This window comes from Cyprinodon tularosa, unplaced genomic scaffold (genome assembly GCF_016077235.1).
Source record: "Cyprinodon tularosa strain WSP-4 unplaced genomic scaffold, ASM1607723v1 ctg551, whole genome shotgun sequence".
In the NCBI taxonomy this organism is placed as follows: Eukaryota; Metazoa; Chordata; class Actinopteri; order Cyprinodontiformes; family Cyprinodontidae; genus Cyprinodon; species Cyprinodon tularosa.
The window spans coordinates 556,952-579,894 of record NW_024039287.1 but is presented as its reverse complement, the minus strand read 5'-3'; the positions used below and the strand labels follow the sequence as shown (position 1 = coordinate 579,894).

At 36.7% G+C, this 22,943-nt stretch overlaps 1 protein-coding gene and 1 long non-coding RNA gene across 2 annotated transcripts in view; one reads left to right on the top strand and one right to left on the bottom strand.

Annotated features, from left to right (window-relative positions):
* The first annotated feature begins 2,041 nt into the window (after nt 1–2,041).
* The window catches only part of LOC119796551, a 61,546-nt gene continuing 40,644 nt past the window's right edge, over nt 2,042–22,943 (top strand). The window contains exons 1-3 of the long non-coding RNA XR_005282486.1: nt 2,042–2,428; nt 19,477–19,559; nt 19,702–19,811. This is a non-coding gene — a long non-coding RNA (uncharacterized LOC119796551). The remainder of the gene's footprint in view (nt 2,429–19,476; nt 19,560–19,701; nt 19,812–22,943) is intronic.
* On the bottom strand, nt 11,116–15,350 carry twist2 (twist-related protein 2). Its single transcript, XM_038305151.1, has 2 exons — nt 14,606–15,350; nt 11,116–12,001 (listed from the first exon to the last, which is right to left on the bottom strand). Exon 1 carries the CDS (start codon nt 15,139–15,141, stop codon nt 14,635–14,637), a length of 507 nt encoding a protein of 168 aa, XP_038161079.1. The 5' UTR covers nt 15,142–15,350; the 3' UTR covers nt 11,116–12,001; nt 14,606–14,634.

The following is a 22,943-nucleotide window of genomic DNA, read 5'->3' as shown; positions in this document are numbered from 1 at the left end:
TACTTCATGTTCAGGTGGAGTTTGGGTACTTTTTACCTGTAGCATATGAAGTCATCACAGCTGGTGTTGTAAATCCAGTATCTAACATATACCTTAGATTTGATTGTAATCATGTAGGAGCTGTTTTAGTGGGGCGCTTTGTAAACCGCAGCAACATAACTTGTTTTGTTATTAAACTGGGTAAGACGTGACATTCAGATGACATTTTTATCCATGTTGGTGCACTTTGGTGATTATTAGATTCCTTGTCCCATTTGGACTTTTTAAAGGGCTCCATCTTTAAGCCCATTCCTTGTTACAGTCGTTCATTCCACTAAAACGTTTAATAGAAAAGCCAGTTTTCTGTATATAACCACTGTTCTTATAAAAAAAAAAGAAAAAAAAGAGCTGTTCCAGGTTTACATATGTATAAAATGCATACTCTGTCTTTTTTTTTTTACTGGATATTTTTTTGACTTGTTCTGTCATTGTTACAGAAACAGTACAACTTTTCTGGGAAAACCTTTACTCTAAAAAGTTGTCTTTGACATGTATAATATAAAAGTATTGTTTTTGAAAAAAAAGAATGCATTCTGTTTTTTATGAGTGATGAAAAGGTCAAAAAACATGCACATTCTTATTCACGTAAACATTGCTGTCATGAAAAAGCATTGCCTGCTTTATCATTTCTTCATTTTTACTACCTTTAAATGTTTTATGTATAAAAGATCACCTTGGTAAATAGAGTGGTACACAGCGTCTCATATTCTGATTTTCATTTATAAAGTCAAACATCCCATTTGACAGCTGGTTTGATGTTCTTTTCCTGACGTGATGCAAGTTTTATACCTAATGGAATAGAATATAAATCTTCCAAAAATCTTTACTTTTTTCGTTTCAGTTCAGACAATATTTTCCCAAAAATCTCTGGTGTGATGCGCCTTTGTGTTTATTTTTATCACCAGTAGTATTTACCTAGAGCTCTTTCAAGTCAACTGTATCTAGAGGAAAACTCCATGTTGATGCTGATTTAAATCAGACCAGTGTGGCCTCCTTTTATTTGGTTCATTCTGTTACCAACTGAAACGATCACTGATGTACTTTTAGAGTTGACCCCTCTTGCGACGACAACGTTGCTCCGTTATGAAGAACCTGAAGACCAGAGAAGGGTTAGAATGAGAGGACATCTACAAAGACTCAGATCTCTGGAACAATGGTGGTTGGATGAGAAGTCTAGCACTTCATCATTTGGGCACTTTAAGATGTCCAACAACAAACCAAATACAGAATTTAAGGGAAAAAATTTTGTTCCAACAGTTCATCTTCATGCATGGGGGTGGAAATGTCATGGTTTTAGGATCCTTCTTCGCAGGTGAGAGCTTGTCCTCTTACCCATCCGCCAAAGAGTCTCAGAGGGTTTATTGGAGAACTGAGATTATATATACAAAATAAAACTGCCCTGCAACAGGATAATCAACCACAAATATAACAGTAAAACCTTCACAGATTGGCTTGATATTAAAGAATAGAAAATTCTGGGCTAAGTGAAATTCCTGGTGTTGATCTCATTAAGATCTGTAGTGACTTGGAATAGGCTACACACACAAGAAACAACCTTACCTGCCTGATTTCAGCGGCTGGTAGATGACCGCCAGAAGCATTTCAAATAAATGATTTCAGCAAGTGGCAGCAAGACTTTCTATTAGGGGTTAGGGTGCCGTTACTTTTTCATAAGCACACTTTTTACTGGGGTATAAAAAAATTCGATTAGACATCATTATGTAAACATTTTCCAATACAAAACAAGATATTCTTATATATGGATATATATTGAGGGATATATAACTAAATGTTCACATGACTTCCACTTGTTCTTAAGCTTGAAAGGTAATTTAGCTTCTGAGCTTAACACCACAGTTTCATAACTCATTGTTATCAATGAGTTATCACCCACCCCCCCACCCCGCAAGACCTTTTAAACCCTTGTTTACATGTAAGGCAGTTCATTTTTCCAGGGGGAGGAATTATTGGCTACACAGTAGCTGTGAGCAGGATTAACCACCACATTTGGAGAGGTCAGGGGTCAGAGCTAGTGTCCAAATAAACAGCAGTGAATCCTGGTTGGTGGTGGAGCTGACGTTAAGACAACAGCCGAAATGCAAACAAAACCGCTCCAACCCTCCCTCCCCTCTCAAGTAAACACATTCCTCTGCTTTCAGTCAAACGCTGAATTTAGTACGTAACCATGTAAATAAGGCCACCGCTTGCTTTTTGGTTGCTTTGTCACAATCTCTGTAAATCATGAAGATTTGAGACACCACGCAGCGTCGAAGGCAAACGAGGAAGGGCAAGACTTGAGGTCTTTGGGTGAAGAAGGTTAAACTGAAACCCGAGAGACAATATTTACCATCCTGTGGAGTCTGCAACGCTTTGGGGACAGTAAACCTAGGTATGTGCTCTTTTATGGTTCCCCTGTGGCTGATGATCCTCCAACAATGAGGTGACACGCAGACTGCCAACCTCACCTTTAGTCCACTGTAACTCTGCTATGTGGCATCTAACCCCTCGTGTCTCCGGTCGGGCTCATTCAGAGAAGAGGCAGGGCCTAATAGTTGCAAATTCACCCCTACAAACTCCCAAGATGGCTGCCTCATTCCCCACAACAAAAACACATATCTATTTTATCTCTGCTCTAATCGCAGTGACATTCTGGTCTGCGGTGGCTCTGCTCATCCTCCTGTAGCATCGGTCGTCGTCAGTTAGCTCTGTTATTATCCGGCCGCTCGAGTGGAGGCAAAAAGGCCTCGATTTCCCAGATGTGCTCATCACCACACGTCTTAATTGCAGGTTTGAATAAATCCCTAAAAGGCTTCTGGGGCTTTGGCCAGCTGCATGAATGACATGCCAAACTAATTATAGAAGAGTTATTAGGATTAAGTTTGAAACATCGACACTCAAGGATGTGAGCAGATTCCTGAAAAGTTTAAAGCACATAATCCACAAGCGATACGGCAGGATGGGTTGAAGAAGGGTTGAGTGAGAACTCCTAGATTTTTAATTTCAATGCAATTTAAGACTTAAATAAAAGAAAGTTTTTATCTCTATGCTTTAAATTGTCTTATTTTGGTACTAAATCTGGCTCAGTGGAAATATGAGTAAGAAGTTCGGGAACTCTGCTGGTTTTTCCAGTGGGTCTCCAAGCTGTGCCTGCGGTCCATTTTGATCCATATTAGAAATAAGCTGTGCTGAATTTGCTCATCTTGCTGCTGTGGGTGTTTAGTCTGCAGTCAAAAAGGGACACAGAGTCCAAGGAGCCGCTGCAAACACACAACATAAGGTAAGGTTGAGGGTCAACTGAACCATGGAGAGCACAGCAGCATGGAAAGGTTAGACGATGGCCAGTGGAACATGCTGAGTGTTGTGATTTAACCCATCTCATAACTAATGTTTACACTGCTGTAGACCTTTATATTCTGCATCCACTTCCACGGTTCCTTTTCTTTTTAGAAGGGGTCTTGATTGATGGTTTTTTTTGGACTTTCTGAAAACTCTGGCTGCTTTCTTGCCCAACTTTAGTCCAGTGCTACACTGGTTTCATGAGGTTTGTCTGATTAAAACTATCTCTTAGAAACAGAGTCAAATGATAAAAGGCAAGTTAGTTTGTATAACACAATTAACTACTACGACAATTCAAGTTCTTTACATTGATTAGATGGTGATGAAGAAAAGTAGAGCAGAATGAAGGCAAATAAAGATAAAGAAAAACATAAGTAAAACAGTTGGACCACAACCTTAAACTTATAATATAATAACTAAATGCTAGACTAAAGGTTGATTCTCCAAAAAGGGTTGAAACTGTTCCTTGCCTCCATACTATAGGATGGACTGGTTAGATCATGTTTATTGATTTGGATATCCCAGTCGAAGTCCAGATTTAAATGAGATGCATTTTTATCAGCTCTTTATTGATTTTTTTAAAAGAAGAATCAGCAAAAAAATCCTCTGAACTCTAAATGCTCAGAGCTAGTTAACCCATGAACACCAAAGAATTGAAAAGTGTGGCAGACATTTGGTGTCTGCCACACTTTTAGAGTTTAGATTTTTTTTATATATATATATATATATATATATTATCAGACCTTGAATCGTTCATACTTACACACAGATCAAAATAATTTGAAGCTTGACATGATGTAAATTAGTAAAATAAAAAATTCATTGATTTTTCGGCCTCATAAAATCAACTCTGACTAGGTCCACTTGGAGTTGAGCACATGCAAAACAACTATGAAAAGCCATTTCAGTGGAGCACCCATATGACAAGTCACCATGACAACAGGAAGTGTCTTTTTCACCCCACTGGAACTAGAGATGTTATTAATGCACAAATGACAGACTGAAATTGTACAATGTGTTTAAAAGAAAGGGGAACAGTGCTACAGCTGCAAAGGAGAGAGAGATGGTGTAGAAAAGGATCGCCACTTGAGTTAATGCGTTTGATATGAATTCTACAATGGCAGGCCATTTTAGTATTTATTAGAAGCACTCCTCTCTATTGTCTGATTTGTAGATTATTAAAACAGGATTCTTCCTGGTAAAATTCTAATTCCTAGTTGGAACTAGCAGATTTTCTACATTACATTTTTGAACTGAAACTGAATTTCAGAAACTAGAAAAATAATTTTTTGCATGTAATACTTTAGTTTTGTATACCTAGAAATGTTTACACATTTTATGCGGCCATTTTGACATTGATCAGTTTGACTGAATGTGTATTTATGAGATCTGAAAAACATTTCTTCCTAATCAATATAATATAAATTATGACCAGTAACAATATAATATGGAGATCTGAATTTAACTTCTAGACATCCAGAATGTTATACTAGATGCGAATGATGTCATTTTGTTTGAAATGTTCATTTTGACAAGGAAAAAAATTATTTATGATATCAGAAACAATAACATTAAAGAGAGAAAACTAGTTTACTGGTGCGATGGTAGTTGACGTTATATTTTGGTGCAATCTCTCGGGGTAGAGATGCACATGTCAGCAGGTGATGAAGTAAAAAAATGTTGTTCAAACAGGTAGGACCTTTGCATCGTCTCATGGGGTTCCTCCTCATTTTGTCTGTCCGCCATTAAAGAGTAAATAAGTGGCTGTCTGACTGTGCAGTTGTTTTCTAATATGCTGTTATCATACATCACTAAATACTGCTGCTAATGTGAGGACGGATAAGCTTGTTGATCTATGTGATGGATTGTGGGGTGAAACTGTAAAGATAACTTTCTGAATATAAACGGACATCCATTCACAGTCTGAAAAGCCTCTCCCTATAAATTTTTAATTCTCTTTGAATCAATACTGCTCATTATTTATTTGAATTCTAGTTAAAAGGACACGCTATGTTTGTGTTTTAGCACCTAATGTGTCTAACGGACTTCATGAATGATTTCTTTTCATTGTTTGCACAAAACTACAACAGTACTTTGCAGATTAAATCAGGAAATAAAAAGTCATTGGCTTTAAGGAGACCATGAACTCCCTTTTATTGGTCCAATGTGTCATTATAATACAAACTCACAAGTGAATCATATACATGAACTCAACCTAACAGGATGAAATCCAAAAAAAATAAAAAATTTAAACCCTCAAAAACTGAGAGAGAGAGCAATTCATCACTTACACAACATAAAATATCTCTACCTCCTCATATACAAATGAACTCTTTCAAGTCTGACACCATCTTATAATAGGCAATCTCTGTCCTAAGACGTGCAGCTACCAGCCCTCTGAACATCAGGTCAACATCTACAAAGCCTTTTTCCTTCATTTTATTTCTCCTGCTGAGCCAAATGCTCATCTTTGCCTGACCAAACAAAAAATTAACCAGACAAATATTACGCGTTTGTGCTACTGAGTATCTGGGACCAAAAATAAACAGTTTGTTATTAAAACTGAATCCTAATCCTAATTGGCTTTAAGGAGAGTGCAGACACTCTGTGTTTATTGAAAAAAAGCCTCCTCCCAAACAGGTTAGTGCTCGAAGAAAATGTTGCTATGGTAACAGAAACAAAGGTTCAGTAAACCTTCTTTGTGAAACCCAGAGTTTCCCTGCTTTGTGAAACTGGTCTCAGACTCTCTTCTCACAGACACTGAAAGATGGTGAATATCAGCCCCTTGCAGATGTAAATAAAGAAAATATTCACATGCTCTAGTTAACAATCCATCATTTGTCTTTCAAATGTCAGTATTTCCAGTGAAAGTTAAAAGATCTAACCTAAGTGCTGCATGTTTCAGGCTCTGCCCCTAGGGGGCTTTCATCTGCAGCCAGGAACCATAAACTATGCCTTCCATCTGGCTGGAGCTGAAGACTTTAAGCTGCCCAGCTGTATCTACCATATACATTTTATCTGTTTCTGACAGCTTTACTCATCTGTTGGATCAATGATTCAGCAGCTATTTATATCAGTTTAGTTCCCGTCTCCCTTGTGGGAGGTGAGACCTTCAGATTCCTGAAGTGGCATGACCTGGGAACCTCTGGTGACCCCTACAGTCATCACTTGTGTTAATGACCTGCAAAAGGAAGACAGGGAGAAAGTTGGCCTGTTACTTTCCAAACATACACCCCAATCCCATCCCACACCCCCAACAGGGCTTAAGTTCTGCCTCGCTGGCAACAAATACTCCCAAATGGTTTCCTATTTTGTTGTTTCATTGTTGTCTCAAACTGGGATTCTGTGCCAGTATTTGTCCTGCAAGACTGTCAGGGAGGAATAAACACTGTATACATCTGAAACATTGACCACACGCTAGTCAGATTGGATTTTGATTCCTGTGTTGTTTAGCTGTCACTGGACTTGGAAAGGTTTTACTGGTAAACGTTTTCCAGTTGCCCTTCATGCGATCCTTCTCTCCAGCTGCGTTTATTGTTTCAATCACATAACTGCAGCATAACTTGCTTTGTTTGTGCATGCTGACATGTCCTCATTCAAGTTTTGGTCCTTGATTCAACAGAAAGCAGAAAAGTGATTGATTTATTGAGTCATAAAGCAGATAAAAGGTTCAGCTTTTATACTATCAGCAGATGCAAAGTCTTTTCTCATACAGAGATATCACAAATAAATGTTTTTTTATGCATTACTCAGAGAGTAAAAGAAATATGACTCCCCTTGTACACATTCTTTACAGCTGTATAATCAAACTGAGCCACCTGATGAATCGCCAGATGAGGCCTGATGGTGACAGGATGACTTGGTACAACAGCATTCTGTGATTTCATACAGTTAGCTTTGAAAGGTGGAGGTAAAATGAAAAAAGTGGATCGTCCTTTAGAAGAGCATAAAAAAAATGTGTCAGCCCTCTGCACAAGAGGTGAATGTTTCAGCCCGAGTCCTAATGCCACAGTCTGCATTTCTTCATTGCAGGGTAAGGCTAACTGGATGGCGTCCAAGGCTTTGATTATTTCCTTTTGTAAGGATTCCTTTACGGACTGTTGCTTGTTTGGGTCAAGTATATTGTTCCCAGCTTTTCAAGCCATTCTCTGTTGAACACATGAATATGTTGCAGAAGTAATGGAGCTCTTTAGATCGTGATATGTGCTTAGAGTAGATCTCATTTCTGCAAAACAAACCCCTCACCACTTCATATGCTTTATTAAGTTTTATAATTGCACATTCAACCCAAAAACATTTTATCCTGAAGTCTTGTGGTTTCTATTAGACCAAGACCTGTGAACCTAAAATGTGTTTAAATGAACTGGGAGAATAATTACAGAAACCTAACCTCTTCTCTTAGGTACAGTTAATCACTGGAGGACTTGAAAAATCATGTGGAATTAGAAAGCAGTTTTTGAATACTGTGACACTATAACGGGTGTTTTCCCTAAAAGACATTTACATCATATCAGTACAAGAAATCATATTTATCAGGTTAAGTAACGCTGTTGTTTTGCTCTTCCTGAGTAATTCCAGCATCTACATCTGTAAAGTCTAAAACAAGAATTAAATCTTGGTTTCATCAGGGTCAATATTTCCCTGCAGTTTAAAAACAGTTGACATCAATGTTAACTTTTTTTTTAGGTTTTAATCGTTTGAAGTGTTCTTTTTGCAAGACAGGATAAGGATTTTATTAATTTCACAATTAAAAAGTGAGATTCCCCAAAATTTACTAAAGGTTGTGAAAATTGAAAATGAAAAAGCAAAAAAAAAACAAAAAGAAAGCATAAAAGTGTGAGTTCAGCAAGTTTTTCTGCAGTTGAGGTGAATTTGTGAAACTAATTCAGTCACATTAGCTTAATAAATCCACTTGTTTTATTTAGGAACCTCCACCCATTAAGTTTTCTCTGTGTTTTCTCAGTATGATATAATGTAGAAATTCTAGCAATATCTAGAAAGAAGGCTGTCAATTCCAGAACATTTTTTTTTGTGGAGAAAATTCTTGTGTGTTCTAGAAAGTTTAAGCTATGGGGAGAAATTATCTAGGATCCAGAAAGTAACCCCTAACAGTCTAAGGAATGTGTCCTCTAAGTTGTGCAAAAATTCTGTAATAAATTAAGCATCTTCTTAGTTTATACAGTAGGAAGAAACATGGACATTTCAGAGAAGTGGCATACTATAGACCTGAAAAGAGTTCACTACATTTTATAAGGTATACAGAAATTGGTTGGATGGATAAAATTTCTTATAAAGGTTTTGGAAAATTGACCAGAGAAAGATAGTTAAATGCGCCAGATGAATATTGTGAGAAAGAGTCTGTAGGCTCCAGAAGAGCACCCAGAAAATCACAGGAAATTAGGCTGCTGAGTTGTGGAAAAGTAAGTAAAATCTGAAAAGTATTATTACAATTCTAGATAAGAATCTACTGTCTATCAGAGTGCAAATGCTCCCATTTTTGAATCAATAAAAAAAGGAAAACAAAGCAGGAATCTACTGTACGCTTTCATTCAGAGTGAAGCCTGCATGTGTCAGGCCTTTCTGTTGAAGGGATCATAGCCAACACAACTGACACACATTGTTTCCTCAGCCTCACATCAGGCTTCAAAGTGGCAGAAATTTAAAGTTTTAATTATTTTTATTTTTTTTTTGTAAGTGAACCAAGCAAACACAGAGGGCCATCAATGACACACAGAGCGTAAACCTTTACTTTATTCCCCTTTTTACTGCAAATTAAAGTTTTGTAGCTTTTTCCGTCGGATTTTACGGGAAACATCTGGATCTCCTGCACCACTGGAGCGCTGGCCCCAGGGTGATTCTGAGCCGCTCAGCTGTGAGGGCCCGGGATAATGAGCAGGTATCAAACGGGCTCCTACGGATAAAGCCGGCCTTGGTAGGAAGGCTGCCTGGCAGCTTCAGAGACCACCAAGCCGAAAGTGACTGCAGACTCTTGCATCTGTTCATCTTTAATAAGTCCAGAATGATTTCATTGACAATTTTCTTCTTATAAAATAAACTCCGGTAGGAAATGCAGAAATAAAGGCCAGCGGTAATGATTCCCTCCTATTTTTGAGGAAATCACATTTTTTTTAATAAATTTCCATTGAATCAGGAGGAGTAAGTTTAGTCATTTCTACAAACTAGACCCGTCTCCATGCAGGAAATGCCTCATCATTCCTGAAAGACATGATATTGGAATTTTTGGGAAAAGCTTCCAACTCAAATATAGCATTGCACAAATCACTGTGTTTAGAGTACACATCAACAAATTATATTGTTTAACAAGTAGCCTTTTGACCATCATGATTGTAAAAAAATAAAAATAAAGCACCTCAGAATAAATCTGTTAAACCCTTAATTTCAGACATATTGAGAACATTTTATATTTATAAAGCACAGATGTTGAATTCTAGACCTGTCAGGTTCAGATGTGTCTTTTCTTATACATAGTAAAATCAAAAGAGCTGGCCACTGACCAACATCCCCAAAAAAGAAATCTGTTCAAAAGCAAAGAGATGTTGGTGTTTTGGAGCAGCCTTGCAGCTGTAAGGTTGTGCAGCCAAAACAGCTCCCAGCAGACATTTACAAAGTACAGCTAATTGGCACAATATCTGTCTACTTTCTACAATGTACAGGAATGTAAATTCACTTCATAATACTTTTCAAAAGACGTATTTCATTTCTTTATATATCAACACTATAAAAATGTATTTGTAAATAAGAAATGTGTATTTATATAATGTTCCTGCTGCAGAGTAAATATTCTGTTCTTTTTTTGATATATTCTTCACCTTACTTTCTTTATAATGTATCATAATTAGGATTAAGATTATATAAATTAGGATTGGCTCTGAATGAGCTGTATTGAAAAGATAGCTGAGCTTCTACAGTGTTAGATAAGTGGAAAAATTGGAGCTGTTTGTGAACTCCCTTAAGGTGCTATCTGCTGTGATTTGGCAATGCTGTATAGATAAATCAAAGTGAACATCTGAAAGTTGGAAAGACAGACTTTGACATTACCAAAGAAATGTTGACTTTAAATGTTACCTTTTCAACTAACAGCTGATATAAATATTCTTTGCATGTCAGACACTATTCATCAGCAAAGAAAGCATTAGCGTCTTCCAAGATTGTAGAAAACAACCATTTTGCGGCTCAGTTTGCTGTAGAGAGGCAGCTAGACAGATGCATTCAAAACATCCAAAAGTAGAATACATCTACGTATTTTTCAGTTGTAGTTTGGAGTATCGCTGTCAAAGAACTGAGACTCACATTTAGCCAAATTCTCAAAGCACCTTGCCTTTTTCTAGTTTTAGAAAATGACATAAATTGATTTTATTTATAGCTTCTGGGTTATTTAAATTATTTAGGTTTTGTTCAAACCTTTTCTCATGAAAAAAAACAGGTGTTTCCACCCTGAGAGCTGAAAAACATTTTCTTCCCAACTGGACAATATGTTATTTTAAAGCAACATTAACAATTTTTCTTACGCCAAAATAAAGTTATATTAAGGGATAAGAATGTGAGAGATTCAAGTTTTATTTATCTTCTTTCTTACAGAGCACCAGTTAGCTCCAACAGTCCCTGAACACATCAGCCCACAATGGGCTCCTGTTTTACGCTCAGATTGCATCTAGAACCACGTCTGGGAAAGCTGGATGTAAACAGAATGTTTAAAATTCAAAAGAATTTATTCAGTCGTAGTTTAAGGGTCTTTTATTTATTTTTTCTTCTCTTAAGCCTTAGGCGGAGTTATTGCCCTTATCTGTGGTCAATGGAATCCCGGTTTAAACGCTGATTATTTGGTTTTAAAAGAACACAAACACTTAATGTGGCTGAGCTTTATTTCCTGTGCTCTTAATGAAGCTGAATCTTTATAGGCTCTGTTTTCTTTTTTTTTTCTTTTTACAGTTTTCCTCTATAACAAGCGCAGAGGGGAGTGGAAAGGGCAACTTCTCACACCAGACATAGAAGGGAAAACTCCCTTTAAAGAGAACCGGTTCTACTTTCTTATTTAAACTCATTAGATGTAATTTTTATGACTTTAAAAAAAAACAAAAAAAAAAAAACATATAGGAACAAAGAAGAGCCTTTTTTGCTTTGTTTTTAAAAAAGTACCCGTTTAATAAATAAGCAAAAACAACAGTGGAAACTGGACGGAACTTAGAGGAAAGTTGTTGGAATAAACCCCATGCAGCGAAAAGACTCCGAATTGCATTGGTCCCTTTACAGGATATAGTTACACAATTATGTACAATATGATTTCATATATTTATATATAAATTCAGAATCTGGCTTAAAGTCTTTGAAAAGAAAAATAAATCTCCATGTTTTTTTTTTGTTTTTAATGGATGGCTTTGGTTGAGAGTACAGGCTGCAGATGCGCACAGCTGACTGATGTGTGTTGGGCTGCTGTACACTTTGCACAGTTCAATCCTCTGCGGCGTGATGAATCCGAGTCCGCCCACATACATATACACACACGTTGTTTGCGCTTATTGTTGACATCATGCCTCTTCTCCATCCTTGGCCTCTGAGGTTAATCAGTTCTTCAATAATCTCTTTACATCATTTGGAAGCAAACAGTCTGAAACATAAAAAAGCAAAGACATTATAAATAAGTTTTTGCATACACATTCACAGCAATGCACACCATACAAATTAGACTTTTCACTGGGAGTAACAGGGAAGTCGTTAATGAATCAATTATAAACCCTCTAAGCTGAGTAAAACCACATGGAGCGTATTTTTTATTTGACTGGTCCAGCTGCATATTTAGTAGGAGGCACCTGAGGCACAATCCTGAAAGAATAGAAAAAATTTCTGCCAAGCCATAATTGGAAATGACCACAATAACAATGCTTTTAAAAAATAATTATAATACAGGCATTAAATTAAAAAGATCACTATAATGAATAATTTTAAATAGTTTCATTTTACATTTAGAATTTACTTCATTATGGTAAGTAGCCAAGAATCACACCAAACTTTAAATTTAATCTGACCATATAACAACTGGGTTTTCTCTTACCAGGAAAAACATAAATTGGTGTTCGGATCATAAATTAAACCTAAATACACAGCTCACATGACGCTAACATGACGCTTTTTGATCTTAAACACAAATGTTATACATACAGACTACTACCTATTGTCTTAATAGAAAATAAGTTTAAATTTTTGGTTAAAATATGTTTTGTTTTAGCCTATAGTCTATCGATGTGCAAATAGCTGAAAGGTTATTACATATGATTATACAAGGCTTAATAAGAGCTAAAAATGTTACATTTTCAAATGTTTGGGTGGTAAACGTAAAACTATAAATGTAAACCTATACGTCTGCTAATATATATCCATTTAAAGCAGTTCTTGAAAACGTTACCAGCTAAAAGCGGTTGAAATTGGACAAATAAATAACATTTTTAGTTACACTCCAAAGACACACCAACCAGGCTGCACATCTACATAAAAAAACAACTATATCCACATTTAAAAAAACCTGCTCGTTAATGCGTGCCTGTTTTTATTATCTTGCATCGGCCTGAACATTTCCTGTCCAGCCGAGCTGCCCATTCCTGCGGTCTGCGCGCAGGAAAAGCCTCCATGTTGATGTCAATTAGCCGTGATGGCATCATGGCACCACAGCTGCTGCGCTTATTTAGGTGTCCCCCTCTGCATTTCTAACCCCCTTCATTGCCAACAAAGATGAGAGTCATATATCTGAGGTTTAACACGTCATTCTGGTTGAAATAGGATGGATTCTGACCTGAACATCTAATTAGATGGACATAACTGCTTAGGTTGGTACCGGTTCTGTTCTGCCAAAGCTTGGAAGCTGCTGTTTTGTTTTTTGTTCAGATGAGGACATTCAGGAGATGCCAGTGCCGGTCAAAGGTGGCATTGGGCCTTGAGCTCAATCAAATTTTTGGGGCCCACCACTGCCAGTGTGATCAAATTCAAACTAAGCACTGCAGGACCTCTGATCTCCATTTATTAAGATGCAACAGTTGTGTGTTTCACATTTAAAATGAGTTCTAATGAAACAGTAATCCTAATTCATGTCATATAGTTACCTTTATTTGTCAGACTTGCAAATTCGAGGCTGTAAATCCAGTACATACTCTAAACTATATTTTTTATGGAGAGTTTATAAAAATGTTTTTCTCAGAAGAGATATAAAAAAATAGAAACTGCACTATATATATATATATATATATATATATATATATATATATATATATATATATATATATATATATATATATATATATATATATAACGTACAACAACATATAGATAGAAAGACAATACTGCGGTTTTATATTAAATTGCTCATGAATCCCACCTTCAGACTATTTCAAACGCAATATTCTAAGTATATCTAAAATCATAAACCAAGAAACTAAAATCAATTTGTTAATGTTTAACTTTAGTGATATCTGTTTTTATTATTTCTTTCATCCAGTATTTTTATTCCTCATTGTGATTTTTGTGATTTTAATTTTGTTCAAAAATATATATCCTTTATTAATTAAAGGAATTATAAAATTGCGCTTGCTTTAGATGCCTTAAAGTGTTATTTACTTCCTCTAAGGTTCACTTTTATCACTATTCTCGGCCTCGCCCCTTTTATTTATATTTTATAGCATTTTAATGCTTTTAAACGTTTGCAAATATTTAGCCAATGATCAAAAAATAAAATACCAAAATAAGTACAGCTATATAAATATATATTTTAAATCTTTTGGAATTTATACTGTTTCTTTTGACTATTTTTTGCCTTTAAAGCTCTTAAAGTGAATTGAAATTCAAACCTCAGTAGAGAACTATCATGTGAACCAAACATTTTATCTTTTTTTGTTTTTTATCTGAGGGATTTTTCACAAGTATGAAATTTTGACATTGATATAGTAGTGCCATGAGATATTAAGCAGTCCTGGATGTTTTTGATGCCCTAAATAGCTGCTTGGTTTACATATACCTTAGGCCAGATTTCTAAAATGTTTAGTTACAATTCCTCATCTTTCAATCATTATATTTCCTGATGAACAGCACATTTTATCTGTCAGTATTCAGTTCCAATTAAGTCTTTCTTAAAGAGAATATTTTTAAAATTGGATAGAAAGTATAAAATCCCGGTTTTATTTGACACATTGATCAGAGTAATTAGGTTTCAGTAGTCTATACCGACCGCTTTGGCATTGTGAGTGTTGGTCTCTGCTAGTGGGATGCTGACATGGACCAGGCGCCCTCCATCCTCCACACCGAGAACGCGTAACTGAGTCTTTCGTGCGCAACGTAGCTGCAGCTGGACATCTTGCTGTCCATTTCGTCGCTCTGCAGCACCTGGCACAGGAAGTCTATGTACCTAGAGGCCAACTTTAACGTTTGGATCTTGCTCAGTTTGTCCGACGGCAGCGTCGGGATGATTTTGCGCAGAGAAGCGAAGGCCTCGTTCAGAGACTGAGTCCTCTGGCGCTCCCGGACGTTGGCCAGGACCCGCTGGTTCTGCAGCTCCTCGTAGGACTGGCTGCTGCTCGGGCTGGGCTTCTTGCCCCGCTTCACCGGAGCGGGTCCGGGGCTGCTCCCGCTGCCGCTGCTATCCTCCCCGGACTTCTTGCTGTGCCTCCTCTTCCTGGAGAAGCGCTTCTGCTGCCGCTCCGGCTCCTCCTCGCTCGTCACCAGACTATCCACTGGGGAGACCGGGGAGCTGGAGCCCTCTTCCATCTCTTTCTTGAAGAAATGAAGAGACAGAGAGGAAAACACGGTGTCCGCCTTCGAAGCCGTGGTCACAGAATAAAAGTAAATCCTTTAAAATGAGGAGAAGGTCTTCAGGGATGCTGGGCTTCCAACAAACTGAGCTCAGTCTGGCTGCGGGCCTACGTCTCCTTTAGCAAAAGCTTTTTTTTTAAGTTTGAAAAAAGAAAAAGTTGGGGAAACTTCGTCCAACTTCAGATGCTAAATAGTTTGGAGAGAGGAGGGGAGGGGTTTGGTGGGCGGAGGGTGAGTCCTGGGTGCGCCTCTGTCTGTCCGATGAGCAGAAAGCTGCGGTGCTTTCTGTCACAGCCTGGTCCTCCTGCTTTTCCTTCACTTCTTTCTTACTTCATTTCTTTGGTTTTTCTTCAAATTTCGCGATTCTCCAAAATAAAATAAATAAATAAAACGAATACATAAATACATCCGCATTTAAAGATCTAGTTCCTTGGAAAATATACGAAAATTAATACATTACCTTAAACAATCATGGTACTAATTTTTACATGGTTTCTTTAAAAAGTTTCCACAAAGCTTTATTTTTGTCAAAGTAAATAAATAAATATTGTCTCTATCTTTTATCTGGTGTTGCACTTGCAGATTTGCGGGATCTGGAGAAAAGCCGCCAGTTCGTTAAAGTAAAACAGGATGGAGGCCTTTTCACTCAGACCCTCTCTCTCTAGGGGATTAGGGCCACTGAAAATTAGTTAACTGATTTTAAAATTTTATATCAGTATAATATGAGAAAAAAAAATGAGAATTTTGACTTTAATCTCAGAATTCTGACTTTAATCTTTTTTTTTAATCTGACTTTTTTTCAGAATTTTGACTTTTTTCTCAGAATTCTGACTTTTTTCAGAATTCTGACTTTAATCTCAAAATTCTGACTTTAATCTTAAAATTCTGTTTTTTCTCAGAACTCTGACTTTTTCAGATTTCTGACTTTAATCTCAGAATTCTGACTTTTTTCTCAGAATTCTGACTTTTTTCAGAATTCTGACTTAAATCTCAAAATTCTGACTTTTCCGAATTCTGACTTTAATCTTAATATTCTGTTTTTTTTCAGAATTCTGACTTTAATTTCAGAATTCTGACTTTAATCTCACAATTCTGTTTTTTCTCAGAATTCTGACTTTTTCAGATTTCTGACTTTAATCTCACAATTCTGACTTTTTTCTCAGAATTCTGACTTTTTTCAGAATTCTGACTTAAATCTCAAAATTCTGACTTTTCAGAATTCTGACTTTAATCTTAATATTCTGTTTTTTTTTTCAGAATTCTGACTTTAATTTCAGAATTCTGACTTTAATCTCACAATTCTGTTTTTTCTCAGAATTCTGACTTTTTCAGATTTCTGACTTTAATCTCACAATTCTGACTTTTTTCTCAGAATTCTGTCTTTAATTTCAGTTTCTGACTTTTTCAGATTTCTGACTTTAATCTCACAATTCTGACTTTTTTCTCAGAATTCTGTCTTTAATTTCAGTTTCTGACTTTTTTAGATTTCTGACTTTAATCTCAAAATTCTAATTTTTTCTCAGAATTCTGTTTTTTTTAGTATTCTGACTTTAATCTCAGAATTCTGACTTTTTTTTCTCAGAATTCTGTCTTTAATCTGAGAATTGTGGATCTTAATATAGATGGGCACCATGAAGGAAGAGATGTGGGAGCACTCAGCTTCACTGACAAAGATGTGAGTTGTTTGGGAGGGCCAGTAACACACTGGTGGAAAATGAAGGAATTAGGTGACTTTTTTATGTGCCAGATGGGTCCCCAGTGATGCTATTTAATTAATGGAAGAGTAGAAGGTGATTAAAACAAGAGAGCTTGTCTCTAAAACAGACATGGCTAGCTTGATACTAACATGTTTGTTAGCTGTCAGAATTCAGTCAGAATTCTGAGATTAAAGTCAGAATTATGACTTTTGTCTCATATTATACTGAAATAAAATGTAAGTTTTTGTTCACATGAGCTGACTGCACTTGTTTGGATTTTGTGTATCTACTGCTTGTCTAGAAAAACCCCTAATGCGACCAGTGACATCCCTGGTAAAGTTGTTTAAAAAGCCTCAAATATATCCTAAGAATGCACAATTTAACTCTCATATTTATTTGGTGATTGTTGGCTTAGTGGTTAGAGCAGTGTGCTTGTGCTCTGAGAAGGTTGCAAGTGCCCTGTTCAATCCCCACAGCGCCCACTCTGGGTCCCTGAGCAAGACCCTTAACCCCTGATTGCTCCCTGGGTGCCACACAATGGCAGCCCACTGCTCCCCAAAGGGATGGGTCAAAATGCAGAGGACGAATTTTCCCATTGTGGGACAATAAAAGGATTTATATTTAAAAAAAAATTTCAAACTGTTAGAGACCGCCAACCAGTCCCAACAGCAACAATGATTATCCTCATCATGTGCATTCTTATTTCCTAATATTAAAAACATAAACAGGAGGAGTCTATTTAATTTAAATTCTTTAGATTTAAATGCATGCTTTGGTCAGAAAAGGCTAAGATTGAGCTTTCATTTCTGGTTGTTTTGATATAAAACAATGATAGGTAGAACAACACCTCATCCCTCTTGACTGAGAGGGTTTATGAAAGTGCATGAAAACCCTACTGTGATTTATGGCATCACAAATTCTCCACTATATCTGGAGATTTCATCAATCAATTTTCTTCTGCTTTATCCAGGACCGGATCATGTAGACAGCAATCTAAGCAGAGACAGCGTGTCCTTGGCCTTCCACCAGGACATCCGCCATCAGGAGATTTCAAATAAAGAAAAAGTTCCAGCCTCTATCGTAAACCTGAAAAAGGCGTGTTTGATGGGTTTTTAGGGAAAAAACAAGCAATATAACCAAATCAACATGGAAAATGTTAACTTTAAATCAATTTTCATCTGTATTTATCTTAGACCCTGGTACTGAATAATAGAGCAAACCTATTGGATGAAACGAAGAGAGGACTTGACAATTTAGATAGATTTGAAAAAGAGGGTGAAATACTCTGATCTGAGTATTCCACAACCAGAGATGGGAAGTAACGAAGTACAAATCCTTTGTTTCTGTACTCGAGTAGATTTTTCTAATATTTTTACTTTACTTTACTACTTATTTTTATGGCGACTTTTTACTTCTACTCCTTACATTTTTACACAAATATCTGTACTTTCTACTCCTTACATTTGAAAAAATTGTCTCGTTACTTTAGTTTTGAATCATTTCAATGGAGTTACCGTTATTATTTTTCACGTCATCAGTACCAAATTCAATATAATTGGATGGGAATCTACGTTGCATTTGACGCACCACTACAAGATGAATCGACAGATTCAGCGGTATTCATTCGCAGCAAATCATTGCAGCTTGGTGGCGGTGGCGTTAGCATAGTAGCATGGATGACAAGATAGTTGAAAAAGAACACAACGGAGATCTAATCCTATTGGCAGACATCCATTTAAAATGTAGGCAACGGCATGAAAAAACTGGTTTCTACTTTTACTTTTATACTTTAAGTAAATTTACAAGCCTGTACTTTGTTACTTTTACTTGAGTAAAGAAGTTTAATCAGTACTTCCACTTTTACCAGAGTATTTTTTAACACAAGTATCTGTACTTTTACTCAAGTACGGAAAGTGAGTACTTTTGCCATCTCTGTCCACAACAGACTCCCTAATGCATTAGGAAGTTTAATAAAGTGATAAAACAGTAGCTTCTGCAATGCTTCTGGTTTTCATTATTTGAAAAAAACAAATAGAGGATTATATATTAATAGAGAATTTTCTTTCCTTAGTCGTGAATATGTTCTCCATTAAAGATGATAATTATTTCCTGCAGATTACAGTGTGAGCTACTGCTACTACAGTAGATGTTGATTTTTATTCAAAGAATTTTGATGCTTCTTTATCATGATTGGTAAACATTGTTATCATAAGATATTTTAAGACAACAGATCCTGTCATAAAGCACCTAATTTGACAAAGATTTGATAACTTACTGCTGAAATCTATTTTTTTAAATAAAGATCAATGCTTTAGTTGACTTATCTCAAGGAAAGATCATTAGTTACAAATTAATCTGTTAAACGTCAGAACTGTGTTGAGCGCAACTGCCCCATACTAGGAAGCAATTTGGCTAATTTACACTCCAAGGAAAATATGTGAAAAAGATCAAATTTCTGTGTCAATCTTGTGTATTTTACACATCCACAAGAGACTGTTTGGCCACTGCAAATGAGGTGGAACCTATCACCTCCTGCTTGTTGTGCAACACAGTTTGAACCCGTGAAGAATGCTTGGTCTGCTTTGTGTTTCAGGGTCCACTTACTGTCACAGCGTTTTTCATGCAGCGCCAAAGCCGTGATCCAGACTGCGCCGATCTGCAGGATACTGCCTCATGGTAGAGACTGTAATGCTTCACATGTGCCAGGAGGAAAGCAATGCTCAAGCATATGCACACTTGCAGCATGAAAGAAAGAATGTGAACTCAGAATCTCACTCACACAGACACACTTTCACTGATTGTGACCTCTGATCTGCAGCTCCATGGCTCAGCTCCAGGAGGCCTCCAAAGTCAGGGGAGAAGGTCCTGACTTTGTGCAAAGCAGAGTGATCCTGTGCAGCATCTCCAATGTCATAGGGGGTGACTGAGGTATGTATACTTCAGGCATATATAAGACTTTAGATATTGCTACAAACAAAATTTTTCTCTAAGTGTCTGACATTAAAGCAGACTAAACGTTCCTTATTTTAGTTCAAGTAGGATCCCTAATAAATAGATTTCTTCTCAGGGCAACAACAATAAGAGTCAGCCAAATTTTTTCAAGGATCATTCATCAACAATCAGAGGATCATCTAAAAGTCATACTGTGATTGTTGGGGGAGAAAGTCTTAAAATAGAAACAAGGCTATAGCTGTGTGAAACTCAAATATCTGTTCAGTTTATCAAGATATCACTTGAGTAAAAAAGTGCAGCAATATTTTCTGACATATATGTTTCTGCTGCACTCAAAGGTCAAGGTTTGCTGTTCCCCTATTATCGAGTTTATAGTTCAACCATTCATGCGTGAGTTCTTTCGGGTACTCTGGCCACCTTCTATCGTCAAGAATTTTCTAACAGAATTCCTAAAATGAGCTGGTTATTTGTCTTGTGTATCTCTGTATGGAAAAGGCACGAATAGAAAATTGAGGGATGGGTGGATGGATGGTTTTTTATCACCACCACCCACTGTTCTGGAGGTGTAATGCAGTTCAAACTTAGTCTGACATTATGATGCTTATTTAAATAAAAATGTTTGTGGTCTTTTAGGGCAGTGGAGATAGAAAGAACACAAAGCATTCCAAATTTATTTTACTCAGGTGAAACAAATCCACCCAAAAAATAAGTCTCTTTTGTTTCATCATGAGAAATCAGACAAGATAGCAAGAGATCTCTGGACCTGCAGTTGCTTGAATTTGTCAGGTTTATCTGGGCAACATCAGACATCAGCCATGAAGGTAAAGTTTGAACACAAATGCGTCGTCCGAATAGTCAAATTAGCCACAAAGTTTAAAGACAAAAAGGTCAGTTTTTTGGAGTGACCCTAAGAATTTCTGGATCTTCAACAGGTGTTGTGGGAAATGATAAAGGCTGTGTGTATAGAAACCTGACTTGGTTTGAGCCACGAAGGAATGGGCCAAAGTTTTAGCAATCTATTGTGAGAAGCTGGTGGAAGATTCCAGAAACATTAAGCCCAAGTACGGGAGTTTTATAGGAAATGCTACCATATAATTAGAAAACATATTAAAAATTCTTTAAAGAGCAGTATAAAAACAAAACATAAACAACTTTATTAGGGTCAGTAAAAAAAATAATAAAAAGGTTAAAATGTAAAAAATGGTTAAACAAGTAAGTCTCACATAATACTGGCTGGATATCTACGAGCTATGTCACAACTAGTACATGTAATTTATTTTTTTAATTCACTGCCAGAGACCAAGCTTTCATCTACAATTTTCCAACAGGGCTTTAGACCAAGACTGTTTCATAAGCTTATTGTTAGTGCATATGATCTGTTTCAGAACCAGTTTCAGTGTGCTTGATGTCATTGTCCTAATTGTATCCAAGTTTAACAATCCAACTGTTGATTTGGGTGAATTTCTGAATTTACAGAAGGCAGAGCTCCTGTCTTCTGCTTGTGCAACTCACCAGTAGCACTGGGAGTAAAGCTACTCCAAAGCATGTTACCAACAACACCATGCTCAAGTTTTGAGTTGAAAGTTTCATCTTGACCAATATAAACAATCAATTTGTTACTGTGGCCAACAGTATTTGTCTCATTTGGCCACATATCCTCTCCAGATTAGATTGTCCATAGTCCATAGGGAAGCAGTACTTCATTATCAAGCTCAAGGATTATAATCTTAGTGCACAAACTTTTTTTTTGTCAGCATCCTCTTACTCTATACTTATGAAATACCTGCTCCACAATTTCACAAGGACACTGATGTCTGCAGTTTTTTGGTTCATCATATTTTTGAATATTGGCGGTTCCTTTACCTTTCCCCCTCATACTTTTGATTATCTGACTTTTTGGGTCAGATGGTTAAAACACCAATGCAGTTCTGTGTTCCAAAAAGACACTGATATACAAATACATACTATAATAGGCTTTGTGATGGATAAAAGAAGACTGAGAACTACGCTTTATGCATAGCCTGGACTTCAAACTGAAAATGTGTGTATCTTGCAATAAAAAGTTACATTCTGCTAGTTTAGAAAAACATAAAGAGATTTGAAATATCCGTTATTCCGTTTGAATAAGTCATAAAGAACCCAAAATATATGTTTAATTAATGACCATGATGATTATTCCTCCCTCTCTGATCACACAGTCATAAAAAACAGAGATTTTATGAATACCTAAGCTATAACTTTATGACCACCTAATCAAAGTCAGTGAACTGTTTATTTTTTGACAGTAGAGCTTCCTTAAACCCCTGTGGGCTCTGGTAAGGGAATCATGTTAAGCTCAACCGATGTTCTTTGGAGTTTGAATAGATTTTTCTGTCTCCAAATCTCCACATAAGAGGAGTAGTGTTGATACAAAGAGCATTCAGAGGAAAATTAAGTGAGACAGAAAAAAGAAAGAGACGGCCTGCCTCGAAGATCAAAGATGAGCTCTGGCTGTAACTCAGCAGAGCGGGTTATGTACCTCTGTCGTGTCTGACACCTCTGAAATGGGCTCCACATGCTTTGAGGGTGCAGTATAAGTGATTGTACAGAATAACATCCTGGTTGCATGCACTACCATCAGTTTCCCGAAGACGGGACAGACAGATTACTAGTTAGGCAGAGAATTGACGAGAGACAGGAACCAGGTTTGATATGGAACAAGAAAAAGGGGCAAGAACAAGTAAGAAGCAGCTAAAAAAAATGGAGCTGGGATGATTTATAAAATGCTTTGATCTGACATGAATGTGTGATTTGTTAGAGAAACTTTACCGTCCAAGAGTCTGCCAGGACCAGTCACCTTTGACTTCCACCTAAAAGAAGCTCACCCCAAATAAATTAAAGAATGGAAAAACTGAGCATATATCTGCTTCTAATTTTTTAATCTCTCACAAACTTATATACAAAGTTCAATATCACTTTCTCATCATCTTTATCAGGCAACAGGTCTTGGTCTTTCATTCTATGCTGTTGCATTTGCAGTGGCTGGTGAAGGATCCATATTTGATTATTCCCCAGCAAGGATCATATTTGATCCTTCATGTATTCCTGACATTTTGAATTGAAAAAGCT

Excerpts from the sequence above, each read along its gene's own strand:
- twist2 (XM_038305151.1), bottom strand. The coding sequence starts at position 15,141 with ATGGAAGAGGGCTCCAGCTCCCCGGTCTCCCCAGTGGATAGTCTGGTG.